Source organism: Macaca mulatta, chromosome 13 (genome assembly GCF_049350105.2).
Source record: "Macaca mulatta isolate MMU2019108-1 chromosome 13, T2T-MMU8v2.0, whole genome shotgun sequence".
Lineage (NCBI taxonomy): Eukaryota > Metazoa > Chordata > Mammalia > Primates > Cercopithecidae > Macaca > Macaca mulatta.
The window spans coordinates 98,294,874-98,316,619 of record NC_133418.1 but is presented as its reverse complement, the minus strand read 5'-3'; the positions used below and the strand labels follow the sequence as shown (position 1 = coordinate 98,316,619).

Below are 21,746 nucleotides of genomic sequence, written 5' to 3'. Positions count from 1 at the left end.
AGTCTGCTCTCAGTCGGGGGCCTTGGTGTCTCTACCCCGTCTCTCTGCGTGGCCCATGCCAGGGTCCTGTGAAGGACTTTTTAACCCTCCTTGGCACTGAGATTTGCATTCCAGTCATTCTGCTCACTCAGCCCATCCAAGTCTGGAGTTGTTTGGAGCTGGGCAAGGCCTATGGGATCATCTGCTACGACACCTCTTTGAAGTGATAAGGAAACAAGGCTCTGAGAGGGTCAGTAATGCCTGAGTTTCCACTGCCCTTCCCACCTCACCACCATAGCCACCATGTTGACAAATGAAGAAACTGAGACATAGGGACTCCCTCTCCTGCCCCAGTTCCCCCAGTCTGCCAGTGAGCCTCCTGCTCTGGGCCCCACCTGCTCAATTCCAGCTAGATCCTGGTTCTGCTGGGATGCCCTAAGGTGGTGGCAGGTGCTATATCCAGCAGCTCAGCCTAAGCCCAGCCTCGTGCACGAGTGCAGGACAGGAACCATGGGAGCCGGAACAGCCTGGAAGCCCCTAGGAGCAAAGCAGGAGGCCTAGACTCCCAGCCTGTGCCTTGTCAGCCAGTTCCAAGAAATGGGCTGAACTGGGAAGGCACACATTGCCTGAGAACAGGGCTTTCCCTTGGGTGTCAGCTCATGTGTGCCCAGGTCCACAGCTGGGCCCTGCCTTCTTCCAAGACAGCCAGAATCTGGCCCAAGGGAGGAAGGAGTGTGGCCTGGGAGGAAGGAACGCTTGGCTGAGTCCCAGTGCTGTCACGAAATGACTGCGTGGCCATGCGTGTCACTCTCTGGGCCTCCGTTTCCTCATCCATAGGATAAGGGCAGGACAGCGAGGCCCCAAGTGCCTCCTGGCTGCAATATGCTGTGATGAGGGTGGAGGGTGGGGTGGGGTGGGGAGGGGCTCGCTCTGCCTTCCTTGCCTTCCTGTCTGTTTCTGTGTCATTAGTTTATCTCCAGCAATCCAGGCCTCTCTGTCTCAGTCTGTTGCTCTCTGTTTCCATCTTTTGCTCTGTATTTTTCTGCCCGCCTCTCTTCTTTTTCTGTCTGAGTACACCTCTGATTTTATCTCCTCCTCTGTCACACAGCCCCCTTCCCTCAGTCCTACACTGCCTTTCTCCCATTCTCCGTAGTTATCAGCGTTTCGCTGTCTAGTTTTCTGTCTCCCGGGCTCGCTCTCTCTCTCTCTTTCTCTCTCTCTGTCCTGCCCGGGCTCTCCCGCGGCCGCCCCTCCCGTCCCCTCCGCCAGCCCCCCTCCTCCCTCCTCGGCGCGTCTCCCCAGTCCTTATTTGGCTGGGCGGGAGGGCTGGCGGGAGGAGGCGGCCTGCGGGCGGGGGGCGGGGGGCGGGCGCGGGGCCTGGCGGAGGAGGGCGGTGGGTGGTGCTGAAGGGACAGCTCCGCGGCGGCGGCAGCGGCGGCGGCCCCGGGCGCGGAGCGGGTGCCCGGCGCGGAGAGCGGCGAGCGCAGCCATGCCCCAGGCCGCCTCCTGGGCAGCAGCAGCGGCGGCCGGGGCCGGGGCGCGGGTCGGGGGCGCCGGGGGGCCGGCGGCGGCCCGGGCGGGAAGATGAAGCGGCAGAACGTTCGCACGCTGGCGCTCATCGTGTGCACCTTCACCTACCTGCTGGTGGGCGCCGCGGTCTTCGACGCGCTGGAGTCGGAGCCCGAGCTGATCGAGCGGCAGCGGCTGGAGCTGCGGCAGCAGGAGCTGCGGGCGCGCTACAACCTCAGCCAGGGAGGCTACGAGGAGCTGGAGCGAGTCGTGCTGCGCCTCAAGCCGCACAAGGCCGGCGTGCAGTGGCGCTTCGCCGGTTCCTTCTACTTCGCCATCACCGTCATCACCACCATCGGTAACGGCTCGCCGGGCGGGGGGCGGGAATCCAGGGCTGGGCGCTGGGCTCCCGGAGTCGTCCGGGGCCGATTGGGGCTGGGGGCAGGGGCTCCCCCGAGAGGGGCTGGGCGCCGAAACCCGCGCTCGCAGAAACCCGAGTTCAGCCTGGCGTGTGTGCTCCGCGGGGACGGGACTCGGGAAGGCGTCGATTCCTGGCTCCGGACCTGACTCTCCAGCCGGGCCAGCCCTAACTTGGCCCTGCCAGGTTGCAGAGGCCCCCAGGGACTCCGAAGTGTGTGAGAGGGGCAGGGACGACCGGCGGAGGCTCGGGCAGGAGGGGTGTGGCCGGGCCAGGCCCTGGAACAGGGCGCTGAGTGTGAGCGGCGGGAGCGCGCCACTGCTCCCTGTCCCTACGGATCGGCTTCCACAGCCTAGCAGGTCTACACCTGCTGGGCTCCGGGGAGGCATGAGGATGCCGGAATGCGGCACTTCGGGGCACTCGGGGCCACCCTATGACGGCGGCTGTGAGTGTACGTGTGTCTGCGTGTTTCAGCTCCAGGAGTTTGGTCGCCACCAGTCAGTGCCTGTGATTTTCTTAGAGCGGCAGAACTGGTGTGGGAAGCCAGATCTGGCCTTGTCAGCCTTCTCTGCTGTCCCAGCAGAACAGTCACCTCACAGGAATGGCCCCAGTTCTCCTTTCCAAGCCAGGGCAGATCACCATGTAGGAGGCCACAGGTACACCCAGACTGTCCGACAACACAGGCATAGGCACACAGGCACACAGGTACACATAGGCACTCACAGGGTACACACAGGGCAGTCACACACAGGCACACACACAGGCACACACACACACAGAATGCACAAACGTCCAGGAAAGGAATCTCTAGCCAGGCCCTTGGTGGTGCTATTCAAAACTGTCCAGATGGGAGTAACACCTTACCTGTCCCCAACACCCTATGATTCCAGCCCAGCTCCAACACTGCCATGCTATATGACCTTGGGCAAGTCCTTTCCCCTGCCTGGGTCTCAGGCTCACCTCCAGACAAGGAGGGGTGGCCGAAATGATCTCAAGAGCTCCTCCCCAGCCCTGACATGCTTGGATTCTGAGATGAAACTCACCTTCCCCCAAAGCCAATTGAGATGCCTCCAGAAACAGTTTCCTCCGTCTTTACCGTTCCCTCTCCTCTCCCTAGTCCCCTTCCCTGCTTTGGTCAGGCTCCCAGGGGTTCACTGCCATTTAGCGCAGCCCATGAAGATAGTATTGTTTTCCTGAGAGTCAACAGGAGCTGAGGGAGTAACAGACAGGACTGGATGCTGTTCCTGCTGTCTGTCCACTGCAGGACGCTGTTCCAAGAATCCACTGCTCCCTGGGGACCATGGGGAGCTATGCTGTGTCGTTTCTGGATTCTTCTCTTGGAAGAGGGAGGAAAGGGCCCTGGGAGTGGATGTAGCCCAGCTGGGGCACCTCTGGGTCCTACTGATCCTGTGAGTTTAGGGTGGACGATCAGATTTAGGTCTGACCAAAGAGGAGCCCGCCTCCTGAAAAAGACCAGCCCAGGTTTGGTCTGCAGTCTCCTCCACTCTCACACCCCACTACTACTTGCCAGGATTTCAGTATCCGTTTAGCTGTCTGGAGAATCAGAAGAATCAGACCGAGCATCCTCGGACCCTCTCTCTCCCTCTTTTCCACACATCAAGCCTTCGCCTGTGTCCCCTTTCCTTCTCAGGCCCATGGTCCCCAGCTTCATAGTAACCTCCCAACTGACCTCCCTGCCTACCCCACAACAAGCCATGCTTCCCTGGACAATGCTGCCAGAAAGAAAAACTCAGCTGTCACCAAACCTATTCCCTTCTTGGAATCACTCAGTGGCTCTCCACTGTCCATGGAATCTGGTCTATGCTCCTTATCTCAAATTTTGAGGATCTCCATACCTGGCTCCAACCTCTATGTCTGACTTCACATTTCACTTCTTACTTACGTGATCCCTCTCAACAGTTGCCAACCTGTCTTCTGAGAATACCTTAAGTGTGCCTGTCTGGCATGCCTTTTTCTCTACCCTTTTTCTTTTCTTTTCTTTTTTCTTTTTTTGAGAGAGTCTCACTCTGTCTCACTCAGGCTGGAATGCAGTGGTATAACCATAGTTCAGCACAACCTCAAACCCCTGGGCTCAAGTGGTCCTCACCTTGGCCTCCCAACGTGCTGGGATTACAGGTGTGAGCCACTGCGCCTGGCTCTACCTTCCATTTATCTTGTCCATGCTAACCTTCCAGGTCCAGCTCAAATCCCAGCTCCCCCTCAAAGCCTCCTAGGCCACTGTTCTGGACAACTGCAGGTCTCACTGGCAGGATGATCTGGGTGACATACTGTTGGCTGTTTTGAATGGTTATTCACATTATAGGAGAAGTGTTCTGTCTCTTTGACCACACTATACTTAATCTCCATGTGGGCAGGACCCTGCAGTTCCTGTCTCTGTTCTCCAAGTACCAGCATAGTACCCAGACGCTGTGAGCACACACAGAATGCTATTGATGGGTTTAAGGTGTGCAGAAATGAAAGGGCAGCATCCTTCCCTCCACCCCTGCCATTTCCCAAAGTGCTTGCAATCCTCACCAAGAGAGACGCTAAAAGCCATGAGGGGAGAGGCAAACAGAGTGCGGTTCCGGTGATTATTTATTTATAAAGTGCTGGGCAAGAGGAAAGACAACATCAGACCACCACCCTGGTTCTGTGGGGGCCCCAGCCTGGCACTGCTGCCTCCCTCCACCACCTGACCATCCTGGCTTTGTGTTGCCTTCCACTGCAGCTATGCCACCTTGCTGGAAGCTGTCCACAGGGTCTCTACTCTAAGGAAAACCTATCTGGGCTGTGATCAGATGGTTGGAAGGGGCCCTAAGTTAGGCTGATTCTGGCCCCAAACCCAAGGGCAGCAGCCTGTGTTCACCAAATCCCTTTGAAAACATGAATGAATCTCATTCTGATACCAGGTGTCCCATTGGGATGGAATAATGACAGCACCTCCCATCACTTGGTACCTTAGTGATCACAATGCACTTGCATCTCATGTCATGATTCTCAGTCTTCACAACTTGGCGAAGTTGCCGGGCAGGTATTGTTAGCTCTGCTGTTTGGATGAAGGTGTGAAGGCTCAGGGAAGGGAAGCAGCTCCCCCTGAGTCACCCAGCTGGTGAGCATCAGAGTCAGAGTGGGAAGCTGGGTCTTCTGACTCCAAGCCCAGTGCTCTTTCCCTGCTGGTCTTTTGGCTGCTTCCTTTGCCTCCATATGCTCTGAAGCTCAGACCCAGCCAGACCTGACACAGCCAAGCCGTGCTCAGTGATGCCAGTTCACAGGGTGCTCATGCGCAACCCTGATTGGTTGGAGGTCGGCAGGGTCTGACTTAGTCATTCACCTGGTTAGTCACTGTCTCCACTGGCTGGAAGGATTCCTCCAGCTCCCTATATCTGGCCTCCCAGCCAGGAAACCCTTCCTTAGCTGGTGCCCTAAGTTCACCCAACACTAATAGAAAGTCATTTCTTAGGAAGTCTTAATCTCTTTAGCTGTTGAGTCATTAAACTCCTCCAGGGCCCAAGCCTCATCTATTCATAGCCCAGAGGCTGTCAGAGCAGGAAGGGGCTTTGGAGATCAGCTGGTACCACCCCCTGCTCTTACAGATAAGGAGCCAGACAGGTGACAGAAATCACACAGTCAGAGGGTAGCAAAAACCTGACCCCCAGTCCCCTACTCCTTCTACTTGTTCAAGATACTTATTCATTAATTTTATTAACAACAGCAACAGCAACAACAATAACAATGGCAACAACTATTTATTATTTACTCTGTGGCAGGCTCTATGCTAGACGCTTCATTTGTACCTCCTTATTTAATTCTCTCACCAACCCCTCTAGATGGGCACTATTACCCCCATTTTTCAACTGAGGAACCTGAGGCTCTGAGGGTAGATGACTTCCCCATGGTCTGAGGCCTTGGAAGCACGGTGCTTGCCCAGATTCTATTGGACCTCTCTGACTCTTCTGCCCTGGATTTTTCACAAATTCTTTCTTCATTTCAAGAGCCCATTCCACACTGGGTTCGGTGGCTCACACCTGTAATCCCAGCATTTTGGGAGGCAGAGGCGGAGGCAGACAGATCACTTGAGGCCAGGAGGTCGAGACCAGCCTGGACAACATGGCAAAACCCAGCCTCTCTACTAAAAATACAAAAATTAGCTAGGCATGGTGGTCCATGCCTGTAGTCTCAGCTACTCAGGAGGCAGAGGCATGAGAATCACTTGAACCCAGGAGGTGGACACTGCAGTGAGCTGAGATCGCACCATTGCACTCCAGCCGAGGGCACCTAGAAGCCAAGGCTTGCCTTTTCCCCAACAAAGCCCTCCCCAGAAGCAGGGGGCCTCCTGCTCCAGCACACTCCATTCAGGCCTACTGCTTCCCACACCCTGGCCCCTGACCAAAACAGAGGACTTGTCACAGCTGTGCCCAGCACCCGCCATGGGCACCTGCCACGGGCTCACAGGTGCCCATTCTCCCACTGCAGGTCCTCGGAATCTTTTTGGCTCTAAGGCAACAACAAAGAGACCAGGTGATTGATACACTGATGGAGCTGGGGCAGAAAACCTGTTCCGCTCTTTCCCCAGCTTCCAGCCTGTGCTCAGTTGAGCACCACCTCCCATCGCCCACTACATGGCCTGAGAACCCTTAGACTGTGAATTCAAGCAGGTGATTCATGAGGAAACCTATACTTTTTACATCTTTTCAAGAAGGAAAGTACAGATGTGACCTGCCACCCCCAAAATCCCAGAAGTCCTAAAATATGAGAAGGGGACATTAGCAATCTTCCAAACACCCAGAGAGGTGAGCGGCTTGTCCACCCTCACACAGAGAGTTTAGAGTATGACACTGATTAGAAGCCAGGCCTTCCGGTGCCCACACTGGCGTTCTCTGCATCCTCCAGCCTGTCCCCCACACCCCACCATCTCTCTTAGCACTCAGGCCTTTGGCAGCTCATCATTCCACTGTTTGAGGTCTCTTTTGACTTTCCAAGGTGAAGGAAGGCCAGCCCAGCCTAGGAAAGTCCCGGCACCCACCTCAGTTGGCATTTCCTTCCTGCCCACAGGCTAGCCTGTGGGCATGCTTCGACCCCACAATTTCTGCAGGGCAGTGCAGGAACATAGGCACTGACTTGGAAGCCGGAGTGCCTGGGTTCATCTCAATCCACCCTGCCCCCACTCCCCTACCGCCACTAGCTGTACGTCCTTGGACACATACAGCTTATCTAATCTCTCTGAGCTTGTTTTGTCATTTACAATATGGGGATAATAATATCTGCCTGCCAGGATTAAATGGGATTATGAAAAGAAAGTGCCTGGTACAGAGAAGGTCCTTAATAATCTGCCATTATTATTGTTATTAATACTATTGTTTGTGTATTATTACTTGCCTTACCAAGGAACTGCTCTGTCTCCCAAGGGTTACCATGACCACGGCTACCTCTGCTGCTTCCTAACAAGTGGGAACAGTGGGGTTGGGGGCCAGGAGACTGCCACACCCCTTCCCCTTATCTTCCCAATCCCACTCACCACCCCCCATCTCCCCACTCCGCAGCCATGCCTGGTGTCTCCCTAACTGTTCAGGCTCCTGCTCCTCCTCAGAGCAGAAAGCTAGCCAGGGGCTGAGTGTGGTGGCTCACACCTGTATTCCCAGCACTTTGGGAGGCTGAGGTGGGCAGACCTTGCAGAAAGCTATCCAGGGGCTGGGTGTGGTGGCTCACACCTGTAATCCCAGCACTTTGGGAAGCTGAGATGGGCAGATCGCCTGAGGTCAAGAGTTTGAGACCAGCCTGGCCAACATGGTGAAACTCTGCCTCTACTAAAAATACAAAAATTAGCTGGGCATGGTAGCGCACACCTGTGATCACGGCTATGCAGGAGGCTGAGGCAGGAAAATCATTTGAACCTGGGAGGCAGAAGTTGCAGCGAGCCAAGATTGTGCCACTGCACCGCAGCCTGGGCAACACAGCAAGACTCTGAGAAGGAAAGAAAGGAAAGGAAAGGAAAGGAAAGGAAAGGAAAGGAAAGGAGGAAGGAAAGGAGCAAGGAAAGAAAGAAGGAAAGAAAGAAGAAAAGCAAGCAAGCTAGCCAGGGAGAGAGGTACATGGTGGTAGGAGAAACTATGGAGTATGTTTGGCCAGAGATCTTTCTGACTCTGCCATGCCTCCTGTCTGCAGGCCCCATTTCCATACATCACCATTAGGGGCTGGAGGCACAGAGAGAGTGGGGGTGAGAACAGGACAAAAATAGAAGACACACGCCTGGCCACAGTGGGGACAGGACAAACACAATAAGTATTTTCAAAGCAAACATAAACAAGCACAGATGAATGTAGTGCAAATCACCACTATAAACAGCTTTCAGCTGGCTGCACAAACGGTGAATCTGTGAGTTGATTTTGTAATTAAAAAAAAATGTAGAAATGATTTCCCTGCAGTCAGCCAGCAGCAAGTGGAGACCAGGCTCTAACTGAGACCACTGTGGGTCTAGGCCAAGCTCAGTGGAGACCCAGGACAGGCACTCCCTCTTTCACTCCCTCTCCACCTTGGACACAGGGAATGGATAACTGTCTGTAACAGGCCCGGCGCTGTCCACAACATTTCCTGTCACCAGAATCCCCACACTGCTCCAGGACCACAGGCGGCATCATCCTGCACAGTCAAGGAAAAGGATGCTCAGAGAGGTTCAGAAATCTGCGCAGGACCCTACAAATATAAAATGACAGCACCAGGACTTGCACTCAGGTCTGTAGCGAGTATTTCTTCATGGAATCATGCAACCCCCATTCCCCATGGAGCCTCTGCAATTCCTTCTATGTGAACGCAGCTAGCAGTGGTGGATGGGTACCAGGGTCTATGCAGGGTGCTTAGTTGCGGGCTCAGTTTCAGGGTCTCTTGCCCTCAGAACTATGGATAGAGCATTTAGCCCAAAGACAGAACAGAATTTTAGCTCCAATCTTCTCAGTTCACAGTGTGGAGACTAAAATCCAGGCTGCAGAAGGGGCTTGCTAAAGGTCACGCTTACAGTTATCAACAGAGCTGGGCATAGAGCCCTATTTCCTGACCCCTCCGCCAGCCTCTGGTCCTCAGAGAGCCACATGACAAATGTCTTTCATGGCAGCACAAAGAGCAGTCAATTGCCCAGCTGGTGCCACTGCCTCCCTGTCTGTCCACATTCTCTCATTGTCCAGAAACTGCCCATGCTACAGCAGCTCCCAGGTGGCTCCCAGAGACCTTCCCCTCAGCTAGAGCCATCATCCCCAAGCTACTGCCATAAGTCACACCTTCACTTTCCCATTTGCTAGAGCCAACCTCAACTGTGGCCTGGAGCCACAGGTCCAGTTGTCCTGGGCTGGTGGCCTCTCTGACTGAGCCTGACATCCCATCCTCACCCTTCACAAAAGCAAGTTCCTTACTACCCCCGCTTCCTCCAGTGACACAGCAAAGATCCTGTAGTGAAGGGGCCACGTGGCTGCCAGGAATGTGGGGCAGGAGGCTGCCCTTGGTGCTAGAGAGGTCTTAGACAAATTGTTTGCTGCTGCTGCTGCTGCTTCTCCATCATCATCATCATCATCATATCATCATCATCATCATCATCATCATCATCATCACCTCTCTCTCTCTGTCTCTCTCTCTCTGTCTTTGCTGGCTCTGTGATCATGGAAGGAGCAGATACTTCCCTGGTGTACCTGAGTCATCCCATCTGTATAGAGGAGGCAGTCCCCAAGGAACTGAGGAGGCCAGCTCAGCAATGCAGAGTTCTCTAAGTCAATACTTCTCAAACTGTAATCCACAGGGAATAACCTGGTTGATCTCATGTAAATGCAGATTCTGAATCAGCAGGTCTAGGGCAGAGCCTGAGATTCTACATTTCTAAAAAGCCCCCAGGGGACACTGATACTGTGGATTGGATCCATGGTCCACATTTTGAATAGCAAGGATCTAAAGAACCTGGAGACCTGACATCTGGGAATAGCCATGAAGTGTGTGGACCATGGTTTTAAGAAAAGGAACTTATGGAGCTGGAAAAGCCCTTGGGAATCTGGTGGTAAAATGTCAGAGCTGAGGTCCCAGGAGCTGTGGCCCCTTCCCTGAGGCTGGAGCAAGGCTGTGTCTTGCCCCATAGGAGCCAGCTACAGGGCCTGGGTGGAGTCACGTGCTGTGGCTGGTACCATGAGGTAGAAGAAAGGGAAGTGGAGAGAGTGGATGGAAAGGGAGGGGAGAAGTGGAGAAGGGCTTGCCTCGTGAGGAAGCTGGGGAGCAGGGGACCACTGGTCCTCATTTGTTGCCATTTCCTCCCCTGTTTGCCAGGAAGCCATCTTAGATCAATGGAGAACAGGTACCCCAGAGATTAAACATTAGGGCGGGAAACTGGCCCCTCCCTCATGGCATCAGCCTGTCTTAGTTTGGGCTGCAATCATAAATCACTGTAGACTGGGGGCTTGAACAACACACATTTTTAAAAAACTTTTATTTTGCTGGGCGTGGTTGCTCACGCCTGTGATCCCAACACTTTGGAGGCCAAGGAGGGCAGATCACTTGAGGTCAAAAGTCTGAGACCAGCCTGGCCAACATGGTGAAACCCTGTCTCTACCAAAAATACAAAAATTAGTGAGGCGTGGTGGCGCATGCCTGTAGTCCTAGCTATTCAGCGGGCTGAGACAGGAGAATCACTTGAACCCGGGAGGTGGAGGTTGCAGTGAGCCAAGAAAGTGCCACTGCACTCCAGCCTGGGCGACAGAGAGAGACCCTGTCTCAATCAATCAATCGATCAACAAAAATGTTTATTTTAAGTTCACGGATACACATGCAGATTTGTTATATAGGTAAACCTGTGACATGGGGGTTTGTTGTACGAGATTACTTCATCACCGAGGTAATAAGCGTAGTACCCATTAGTTTTTTTTCCCAAACCTCTCCCTCCTCCTACCCTCCACCGTCTAGGAGGCCCCAGGGTGTGGGGATCCAGTGTCTGTGAGAGTTGGCTTCCTGGTTTACAGATAGCCATCTTCTTACTGTGTCCTCACATCCTCACATGACAGACAGAGAAAGAGAGTGAGAGAGAGTGCTACCAGACACTCACCCTGCTGCAGGCTACAGTGTGGAATGCAGATAGTAGCACAAGACCTGTTTTCTTTGGGCCATGTGTGTATCAAACTGTAAGAGGGACATCAACAACCTGGGGGACTGTCAGAGGAGGGGAGCAGCAGGTCAAATGAGGGACACTTGGTAGGGGGGCATGGACAGTGTGAATATCAGCTTTAAATATCTGCTGGGCTATTGCGAGGTGAAAGGACCAATCTTGTTCGGAGTATGTCCAAGGGGTTGAACCAGCAGCAGTGGGTAAAGTTCACAGAAAGTCTTGATTTAGTTCACTGTAAAGCAGAACTTGTTAAAATTGAAGCTGACCCAAGACAAATTTAACTGCCTCAAGAGGTAGTGAGCTTCCCATTACAGGAAGTATGCAAGCAGACACTGGATGGACGTACTGCAAAAGCCACTTGTATCAGCCAGGGTTCCACCAGGGAAGCAGAACTGGTAGGAGATACATATTAAGAGATGTATTGCAAGGAATTGGCGTACAGGCTGGTAGGGGCTGGCTTGGCAAATTTGAGATCCATAGGGCAGGCCATCAAGAAGGAAAGGTTAGGCTGGGCGCGGTGGCTCATGTCTGTAGTCCCAGCACTTTGGGAGTCAAAGGCGGGTGGATCACTTGAGGTTGGGAGCTCGAGACCAGCCTGGCCAACATGGTGAAACCCTGTCTCTACTAAAAATACAAAAATTAGCCAGACGTAGAGGTGGGTGCCCGTAATCCCAGCTACTCAGGAGGCTGAGGCAGGAGAATTGCTTGAACCTGGGAGGCGGAGGTTGTAGTGAGCCAAGATTGCACCACTACACTCCAGCCTAGGTGACAGAGTGAGACTCTTGCCTCAAAAAAAAGAAGGGCAGGCTGGAGCTCTCTTCAGTGTGTGGTAAAACTGCTGTCCACAGGCAGAATTTCTTCTTCGAGGGAGCTTCAGCTCTGCTCTTAAGGCTTTCAACTGATTGTATTAGGCCACCCAGATTATCTAGGATAATCTCCCAAACTTAAAGACAATCGATTATGGACTTTAATCACATCTGCAGAATGTCTTCACAGCAATCCTAGATTGGTGTTGGATTGAACAACTAGGGGCTTTAGCCTAACCAAGATGACACATCAAAAAGACCATCATACCACCCATATATCCCACGAAGGGTCACAATAAATGGCTCTTAAGATTCCTCCCAACCCTGAGATGCTTTGATTTCTTGATCTTCAAAGGGGCAGCATGGAGAGTTAGAGCACCCAGAGTGGGACTCAGGAGCATCCTTGGGGCCCTCAGGCCCTCTAGGTCCCCTTCCAAATCGAATTGGCTTTAGCCTTCCTCTCAGTTCAGTTAACCAAAGATCATTTGAGATGTCCCGAGATCTCCTGCGTGCCAGTCACTATGTGAGGCATCAAGAGAACAAAAAACTCCCAGCACTTTGGGAGGCCGAGACGGGTGGATCACGAGGCCAGGAGATTGAGACCATCCTGGCTAACATGGTGAAACCCCGTCTCTACTAAAAAAATATGACAAACTAGCCGGGCAAGGTGGCGGGTGCCTGTAGTCCCAGCTACTCGGGAGGCTGAGGCAGGAGAATGGCGTAAACCCGGGAGATGGAGCTTGCAGCGAGCCGAGATCGCGCCACTGCACTCCAGGCTGGGTGACAGAGCAAGACTCCGTCTCAAAAAAAAAAAAAAAAAAGAGAACAAAAAACTAAGACCTAGAGCCTTCCCCAAGGAGATTTGGGTCTAGTGGAATCCTGAATAGCACAAGTTGCATGGTGCACATGCTAAATCCAAGTAGAGTGACCCAAAGAGGGGTCTGAGAAGATGTCCAGGGACAGGCTTGGACGATGAGTGAGGGCTTCAGGAGGTGAAGATCAGCAGCCAGAGCTTTCTGGGGTGAGCATGACACAAGCCAGGGCATGAGCGTGCCCAAGGAAAGGCACTCGTGAGCAGACCCTGCAGGGCTCTGGACTCTGGTGGGTGGACTTGAGTGGACAAGCACTGGAAGGCAGAGTATGGGCCCAATCTGTGCGCCCCTGCCTGAGTCCTGACCAGTAAATGCCCCCATAACCCCAGTTAAAGCAGTGGATGCCCTGTGATTCCAGTTGAACCCAAGGGTAATGGTGACCTGAATCCTGATAGCCTCACTTCCCGCCCACCCTGCTCACCCAGCAGCCCACAGTCAGCCCCCAGGGAGTTTTTGGCTACCCTACCCCATTTCCTTTTCTGGGCCAAAGGTCCACTCTGAAGCTCACACCAAGCACAGTTTTATTGATGGCTTGCAGGAGCACAGGGACAGCGCTGAGCTGAAGAGGATGCTGTCATCCAACACCGAGTGCATAGCTTCTGCATGGACAACCCCAGGCCCTGCTCTCAGACCCCTTTTCTCTCCCACACACACCCCCACAAGTCCTAATTTCTGGATCCCAAGTGTACCCTCCTTGATTTCTGCTCCGGGCTCCGAGGCTTGGCATGGACTCAGTGTCCCTCATCAGGAATGCACAGGGCCTCTCCTAACCGCAACTCCGATTCAGAAATAACCATCTTGGAAACATCCTGAGAGTCACATTCCAGCCCGCTAGCCATAGGACCATCCGGGGCTTTCTCCAGGGAACTGAACTGTCAGGCCCCAGTGGGGCAGCCTGGGGAGATCTACACAGGCACTCAGACGGGCAGGCCCGCTCCTCCAGGACGAGGTCTAGGCCCCCTGCCTGTGCACAGGAGATTCCCTGGGGCTTTGGGGGCAGACATGGTACAGACAGTTTCAGGCAGAGCGAGCCTCCGATCAGTGCAACAGATGGATCTGCCCTGGGCTGTTCCACACAGATCTTACACCCAACGTGGAGCAGCCACTCCTCAGGCAGCCTGCCTCTGTTACCAGCATCATGAACTAAGGCTGGCATTCATCAGGAGGTTACTCTGGACTGAGCCCTTTACAGGCATTACCTCGTCCAATCCTCATGGCTGCCCTAGGAGGGAGGCATTGTTTTCTTTCTTTCTTTCTTTCTTTCTTTTTTTTTTGGAGGCAGGGTCTCACTGTGTCTCCCAGGCTGGAGGAGTGCAGCCACCATCATGGCTCACTGCAGCCTCGACCTCCCTGGCTCAAATGATCCTCCCACCTCAGCCTCCCAAATAGCTAGAATCACAGGCATGTGCCACCACACCCAACTAATTTTAAAAATTTAAGTAGAGACAGGGTCTTTCTATGTTGTCCAGGCTTGTCTCAAACTCCTGGGCTCAAGTGATCCTCCCATCTCGGCCTCCCAAAGTTCTGGGATTACAGGTGTGAGCCACTGCGTGTGGCCTGGAGGCAGTATTTTTTTTTTTTTTTTTTTTTTTTTTAAGACGGAGTCTCGCTCTGCCGCCCAGGCTGGAGTGCAGTGGCCAGATCTCGGCTCACTGCAAGCTCTGCCTCCCGGGTTCACGCCATTCTCCTGCCTCAGCCTCCTGAGTAGCTGGGACTACAGGCGCCCGCCACCTCGCCCGGCTAGTTTTTTGTATTTTTTAGTAGAGATGGGGTTTCACCGTGTCAGCCAGGATGGTCTCGATCTCCTGACCTCGTGATCCACCCGTCTCGGCCTCCCAAAGTGCTGGGATTACTGGCTTGAGCCACCGCGCCCGGCCCTGGAGGCAGTATTATAATCCCCATTTTACAGATGAGAACACTGAGCCTCAGGGGGGTTGGGGGATGTATCCAAAGTCATGCAGCTGGCAAATGGCAGAACAGGGATATGTTAAACACTCGGTCATCGAGTGTCTCTTCTGAGCCTCATATCAACCCCAAGGTGTAGGCATCATTATTCCCACTATGCCAACAAAGAAACTGGATTTGAGAGATAAGGTCACTTCCTGCAATCGAGGGCCAGTGAATGTGGGAGCCAGAGTCCAGTCCAGACTTCCCAACCTTAACACTAAGCTTCTTCCCCGCCACCCCAACCACGAGTGCCCTTGCCCCCTTGACAGTGGCAGAAAATAGGTCATTCCCATAGTAAGGATGTTAGAGATGTCACAGAGGATTGTGTTGACCTATGAGGGGCAAAAAGGCAGTGTCGGGGGCAGGGGCAGTTGTCACAGAATGGCTTTGGTTCCCAGCCTTTGTCCATACCATCCCCCAGATGGGAATCTGAGACTAGAATGGGGACAGAGTGACAGTTCTTAACAGTGGCCACTGAGTGGAGAGGGGGCCTTGCTGAGGGTGACTTGTGCAACTCACCTGCTCCCTGGTATGGAGGTGGGGGGGTGGGGGACAGGTCAGACGGCCCTTATGTGCTGAGTAGGGAGGTTGTCCCTGTGGCAGCAGTTGCTGGTGCCAGAGTCATGAGTATGAGGACCCTGCCCACGGGAGTTAATTCATTAGGGCTGAGGTGAGCCCAGGAGGCTTCAAGTCCAAAGGACCCCCCAGGCGATTGGAATCTGCAGCCTGGATGGGGATGATGGAGAAGAGAGCTTGTTGGGATCTGCATTCCATACTTGGGAGGCTGGGCCACTCACCAGCTGCTAGAATTTTCTTTCTGGCTGTCCTTGGTGTCTCAGACACATGAAAAGGTGGCTGAGGAAGATCTTTGCTCATTCTCAAGCCAAAGCTCCCAAGGTGAGCCAGGTGACCAAGACATCAGGAGTCAGTGGGTGGCCCCAGGAGAAGGTTGTTTCCCCCTGCCCCTAGAGGAGGGGCCAAAGAGGGACTCAGTAGGGTTCCTGGGGTCCTGGGGACAGGCTGTGTCTTTCACTTCATGGCTTTAGTTCTCACTGCCTGCTCTCAAACAACCCCAGGGAAGGGGGTCAGACCAGGGGAGGCCCCCTCCACTGGGAACAAATCTGGGGTTGGGGCCAGGCTGAGCCAGGGTGCACCCCTCTTCAGCGTGAGTCTGAGTCATGGGTTTTCCACCATGAGGGTCAGGCAACGTAAGACCCTCCAGGGCTTCCCAGGGCTCTGGAGCAGGGGCCCCTCTTGTCCTTGGTCCACCTTCAGGAGGGGCCAGAGAGAGAAAACCTGGAACCAAACTCAGTGGCAGCCCTCCTCGCATGCCGTGCCCAGCCCAGTGCCCTGGAGTCCCAAGCACTCATCTGCCCAGGTTCCAAAGAGGCCCTGCTGTCTCCTGCCTGCTTCCAGGGTATGGGCCAGCGAACTAGTAGAGGCAGGCATCGTGTCCTCTCTTGGAGCTGTGACTGGGCCAAGGAAAGAGGGGATCCAGCCCCCTCCACTCCTCCTCTGCTCCCACTTGGCTATGAAACCTGGGACGAGTCATACCTGCCCCTGGCCTTGTCTGTGAGGGACTGGGCTGGTGGCATCTAAAGCCCTCCAGTTGGGGCCATCTCTGTTGCACCTGCCCTGGCCTCCCCTCCATTCCTCCTGAGCAGCACGCTACCCAGGATTACGCTCTTGTCCCTGCTTCACCCCATGCTGTCTGAGCCCTGGAGGGACTTCCTCTGTGTCCAGTCCCAAGAATAGAGCTCTGTCGAGGACCTCCAAGTCACCCCTTTCTGGAAAGAGAGCATTTTTGAGTGTGGCTGAGGTCTTGCTTATCAACACAGCGAGTCCACTGCCCCAGCCCCTGGGGCTGCTGGAATGCAGGAGCCTCCCACCCGGACAGGGTCAGCTGCTCATGGCTCCCACAGTAGTCCCTGGAATGGAGTGCGGGAGGGAGCACTGGTGCTGAGGGCAGGCTGATCCCAGCCACTGCCTTCTGACAGGGAGTGGCCAGGAGCGAGGCTGCAGACACAGCTTTGTTGCACCCCAGCCGGCCCAGGATGAATGAACTGGCGGCCAGTCCTGCCATCCAGGTCCTGGGCTTGCTCCAAGGCTGCCAGGACCGGGAGCTGTGTTCTGCTCATGCACCAACCTTCAACGTCTCACCTTGACTAGCAACCCGCTGGATCTTCCCAGGATCAAGGCTTAGCCCTGGGGCTCCCCACTGTGGTTTGATCACTCAGAATGTTTTGGGGCGTGGTATGATTCCCTGCTGCAGAGCCTACACAGACATGTATTCAACCTTTGGCCAGGATGGGGTGAGTTCACGGTGCTGCTGTTGGTCCGCACCTGCAGAGTAGAGGCTCAGGCAGACAGCAGATAGCATTCTAGCAATTCCTAGAGTCCTGCAGAGGCTTCAGATTCTTTGAGAACCACTGATGCAGCCCAACCCTTCTCTCTTCCAGATGAGGGGATGAGACCCAAGGCAGGGTGCAGGGGAGATGGGCAGTGGCGTGCCCCCACTACACAGCAGTCCAGTGACAAAGCAGTCCTCAAACTCGGGCCCGCGACTCTCCACTCCCCTCAGGCACCCACATAGTCACTTCTCCACTCATTCGGCCTTTCTGAACATCTTCCCTGTGTCAGGCCCCATTCTAGGCCCCAGGGACTCAGCAGGGAAAAAGAGCAGCCCCTGTTCTCATGGGGCCATTTTAAAGGAAGTAGAGAGTCAACAAACTAAATTATGTTGTAAAAAATAAACAACATCATCTCAATGGTAATAAGTGCCAGCAAGACAAGAAAGCCAGGAGATGAGAGAGAGAGAGGGAGAGTTGCCTTCCAGGAGGGGCCTGTAGAAGGCAGAGGTGGGGGAACGGACTTCTGGGCAGGGGAAGAGCAGATGCAAAGGCTCAAGCAGGCCAGTGCTGGGTGGGTTGAGGAACAGGAGCAATGTGGCTGTGGCATGCTGAGTCAAGTGGGGAGAAGAGGCAGAAATCTGTAAGGGCTGGACCTTGCAGGGCCATGGAGACCGTGGTCAAGAATTTGGATTTTTGGCTGGGCGCAGTGGCTCACACCTGTAATCCCAGCACTTTGAGAGGCTGAGGCAGGAGGATCACCTGAGGTCAGGAGTTCGAGACCAGCCTGGCCAACATGGTGAAACCCTGTCTCTACTAAAAGAAATACAAAAAAATTAGCCAGGCTTGGGGGCATGTGCCTGTAATCCCAGCCACTCAGGAGGCTGAGGCACGAGAATCTCTTGAACCTGGGAGGTGGAGGTTGCAGTGAGCCGAGATCGCGCCATTGCACTTCAGCCTGGGCAACAAGAGCAATAATTCCATCTCAAAAATAAAAAATAAAAATAAAAGAATTTGGACTTTTAAGAATGATAGAAGTCACTGGAAGGTTCTAAGTGGATTGTGATGTGACATGACTTAAATTTTTACAAGAGGACTCTAGTTGCTCTGCAAAGATCGGACGGTGGCAGTGCAAAGCAAAAGCAGGGAGATTGCCAGGCCACAAGTCACCAGACCACCCGTAGGTCAACCCTTCCAAAGAGAGGATGGTGGTGGACTGGAGCAGGGTGGTGGCAGTGGAAGCAGAGCTCGTGGGTGGATTGAGTTATGTTTGAGAGGCAGAGGAGACAGGACTTGCTGATGGTAGGATCCGTATGTTGGAGCGAGGGCTGCAGGAGTCCGGGGAAGAGAACAATCGAGAATGGTCCTCAGTTTTTGACCTGAGCAATGAGGTGGAGGATGTGCATTTACTAGATGGAAAAGAACACCCAGAGAGTAGCAGGTTTGGTAGAGACTCAAGACGTCTGTTTTAGATACCCAGCTTAATTTCGAGATGCTCATTTCAAATCCATGAAGGCAGTTAGACAGATAAGTCTGCAGCTCGAGGGAGAAGTCAAAGCTGAGATATCAACTCAGGAGTTATCAGACAGAAATAATATTGAAAGTCATGCACCAGATGAGATCAGCTGGGAAGGGGGTAGAGCTGGCAAGAAGAGCAGAGTGCCCAGCCCTTCCTCCAGTGCTGGGAGGTCAAGCAGGGAAAGGAGGCTGCCAGGAGACAGGAAGGAGACCTGGGCACTGTGGCAGCCCCGAGGCCAGGGGAAGTGTTTCCAGAGAGGGAACGGTCACCCAAGCTGGCCACTGCTGGGAGATCAAATAGGATGGAAACCACCAGTAGATCTGCAGCATGGCGGTCACTGGAGACACTGGCTGTGAAAGCAGTGCAACGTTCAACAGCTTGCTCCAGGAGCGAGGCAAGGGGAGGGTGGTGGGAGTTGGCCTGAGATGGAACAGAGAGGCCAGATTGCAGGAGAGGCAGGGAAAGAGCAACTATACTGCCGCTCGCCCTATTTTCAGGCCTTTCTGTAAATGCTTCACACCCTCCCCCTGCAGAGACCCACGAGGGAGTTAGCCTTATATCCCTCAAGCAAATGAGGCCTGAGGCCCAGCAGGGCGATGGGCCCAGGGCTACTGCCAGGAAGCCGAGTCCGGGCCTGTCTGACTCCAAAGCCCCCACTCTTCCTCAGCAGCCCCTCGCCCCAGCCCCACGAACTCCGCCTGCCTTACCCTGCCACCGCCTTCCACATTCCCTCCCACCTCATCCATCCTTGTCCTTTGATCATTTCTGTCAGCTTCCAACAGTCTTGGCCTCTGCTTCCCTCCTCTGGGAAAGCTCTGCTTTTTCTCTTTGATCCTGCACGTCTGTCCTCTGCTTCGTCCTCAGCTGGGCCCCATGTCCCTCCCACCCTGTCCTTGCAAGATGTTCCCGCACCCTCTGCCAAGGGTGGAGGGCTGAAGAGTAACCAAGAGCTTTGTGGGGAACCCAGGCCTGCGAGACAGGAGTGTGGCCCCTGTCCCCCGACTGCTCTTTGAGAAAGAGTTTGGGGCTTTTTGGGCCTGGCTGGACTCAGCACAGAGGCCTAGAGATGAGATGCAAGCGCACAGTCCATCGATGCCTCCGGAGGCAGCCAGAAGCGAGCCAGCAGGGCCGTGCCTCCTAACCCTGATGGATCAAGAAGGGCCTCGGTGCTTCTCGAGAAGGAGGCAGACGAAGAGCAGTGGGCCCGAGTCCTAAATAGGGAGAGGTAGCCGGCAACACCCACCGGTGCCTGCGACCACTACCACACAAGCTTCAGAGAAGAGGGGATGGGCTTGGGAACTCAAAGTCCCTTTTGGAGCCAGGTGACTCCAGAGGGAAGTCATGTGGAAGGCTCAGAGACAGTGTAGGGGGAAAGAGGGAAGCACTGGCAGGAACTGGGGGCCTGCCCAGCCTGGCTCCCCTTCCCAACTCTGGTCTCTGGGATAAAGGAGGCTGTCTGGGATGCCTTTAGCAGCCTCCAGCTCTGACCCTTGGGATTCTGACGCCTTGGGATTCTGAGGCCCTGCTGCTCCCAGCTTCTCTGGGAGGGCCTGGCACCCAATTCTCAACTGGAAGAGATGAATAGAGCAGACCTAACACCCAGACACCACGGAGGTCCAGCCGCTCTCCCGAAAGCCTGACAGGGGGCTGCAGTAGTAATTAGCTCCCCCCATATCCCCAGGGTTATTTTTGTCTCATTCTCCCCTGGTTTATTTTTAAAGTAACACTGGCACGTGGCTGACTGGCTGCCCTTCCCAGGTGCCTGTGCCAATTTGGGCCAGGAATGTAGCAGGGCAAGATGCGCCCCCTCCCTCACGGTCCCACCCTGAGTGCCGGAGCTAACTGGCCCCTCACTGGCTCCAGGGGGTTCTTGCTGCACTGAAGCTCAGAGTCCAGCCTGTGGTGAACAGGTGGGCTGGCAGCAGAAGACCGTTGGGGAAGACCCCTGGGAAATTCCCATGTCTCCGTCATGACGCTGATACACGTGTTGCATGACCTTGACCAAGTTGCCTCACCTGTCCCAGCATCGCCTCCTCATTTCTCAGTGGGATGAGTGAAAGTGACATTGCCTTACTCACCGTGAAAACACTCTGAAGTGTGCAGTAAACTGAACTGGTGCACAGATATCAAGGAACAGCGTGATTAACCCCGGTACAAACATGCTGCCCCGCACTCTCCCACTAAGTCCCCTCCAAGGCACATCTTTCTCCCTAGAGGAGTGACTTCCAGTCTGGAAGGCTCCTCTCCCACTTCTCCCTTTCCCACCAGCCCTGAGACGTGCCCTCCACATTTTCTGTTTGTTTGAACCCTAATCCAGGCTGCCTGGGGTGAAGGGAGATAGTACAGGGAAGACAGCATGAGAGAGAACCTAGCTCTGCATTTACTTGCTGTGTGATCTTGAGCAACTACTTGACCTCTCTGTGGCTCAATTCCTGCATCTTCAAATGGGGATAATAATAACACATATTGATAGGGTCTTTTGAAGATTATGCAACGTACATATATGAGCTCGCTTAGAGCAGTGCCTGGCACGTAGTAAGCGCTCTATAAATGTTAGCTAGTATTGTTTTGAATTGGAGAGGAGGATCAGTGACAGAGGCATTTAATCATTCGAATAAAGTCAAGTGCAGGGAAAGCCAGCTTGCCCAGATTCCATATCGGGGCTGGGGGGAGGGAGCAGGGTAGCACTGTAAGCGGCAGCTGGAGGGAGCTGGGTCCTGGGGAGACTGCCTGGGTCCTGGGGAGGCTGCCCAGCTTGGAACTCTTGGCACCATAAAAAGCAAGCTCAGGACACCAGTGCATAAACAGGCAGCCTCTACAGATCACAGAAGCCAGGAAGTCACTCTCCTCTTATACCCTGGCCTGGCTGATCTCTTGCCGATGTTGCACTGTGAACAGTGGGTGCAAACAGAGAAGCTGGAGGGCTTCAGGGTGGTCGAGGCCACTGGAAAGGCTGGAAAATCAGAGGTCAGAAGAGAGCAGCAAGCCCAGGGCGAATCAGGTCTCAGAAACAGGCTGGGGCAGGCAGTTGCCTCCCTGTCTCCATGTAAAGGGCAGTGTCCCCAAGGATGGGGACAGCTGTTTGCTGTCTCCACAGAGGACAGACTGAGTCATGCGGTCGAAGCCTCATTCGCTTCATTCTGCAGAAAGAGCATTTCCTATAGGGTGCAGGGTTGAGTGAGTATGTTTCTATGGAGAGTGGTGGGATCTTAGCCTCCTAG

General features: G+C 54.2%; 1 protein-coding gene across 1 annotated transcript in view; it reads left to right on the top strand.

Moving 5' to 3' along the window:
• Window positions 1-1,488: 1,488 nt before the first annotated feature.
• KCNK3 (potassium two pore domain channel subfamily K member 3) overlaps window positions 1,489-21,746 on the top strand; it is a 41,503-nt gene continuing 21,245 nt past the window's right edge. Inside the window, exon 1 of the mRNA XM_015111929.3 lies at window positions 1,489-1,846. Within this exon, the coding sequence (XP_014967415.1) occupies window positions 1,564-1,846 (283 nt within the window). The 5' untranslated portion in view covers window positions 1,489-1,563. The remainder of the gene's footprint in view (window positions 1,847-21,746) is intronic.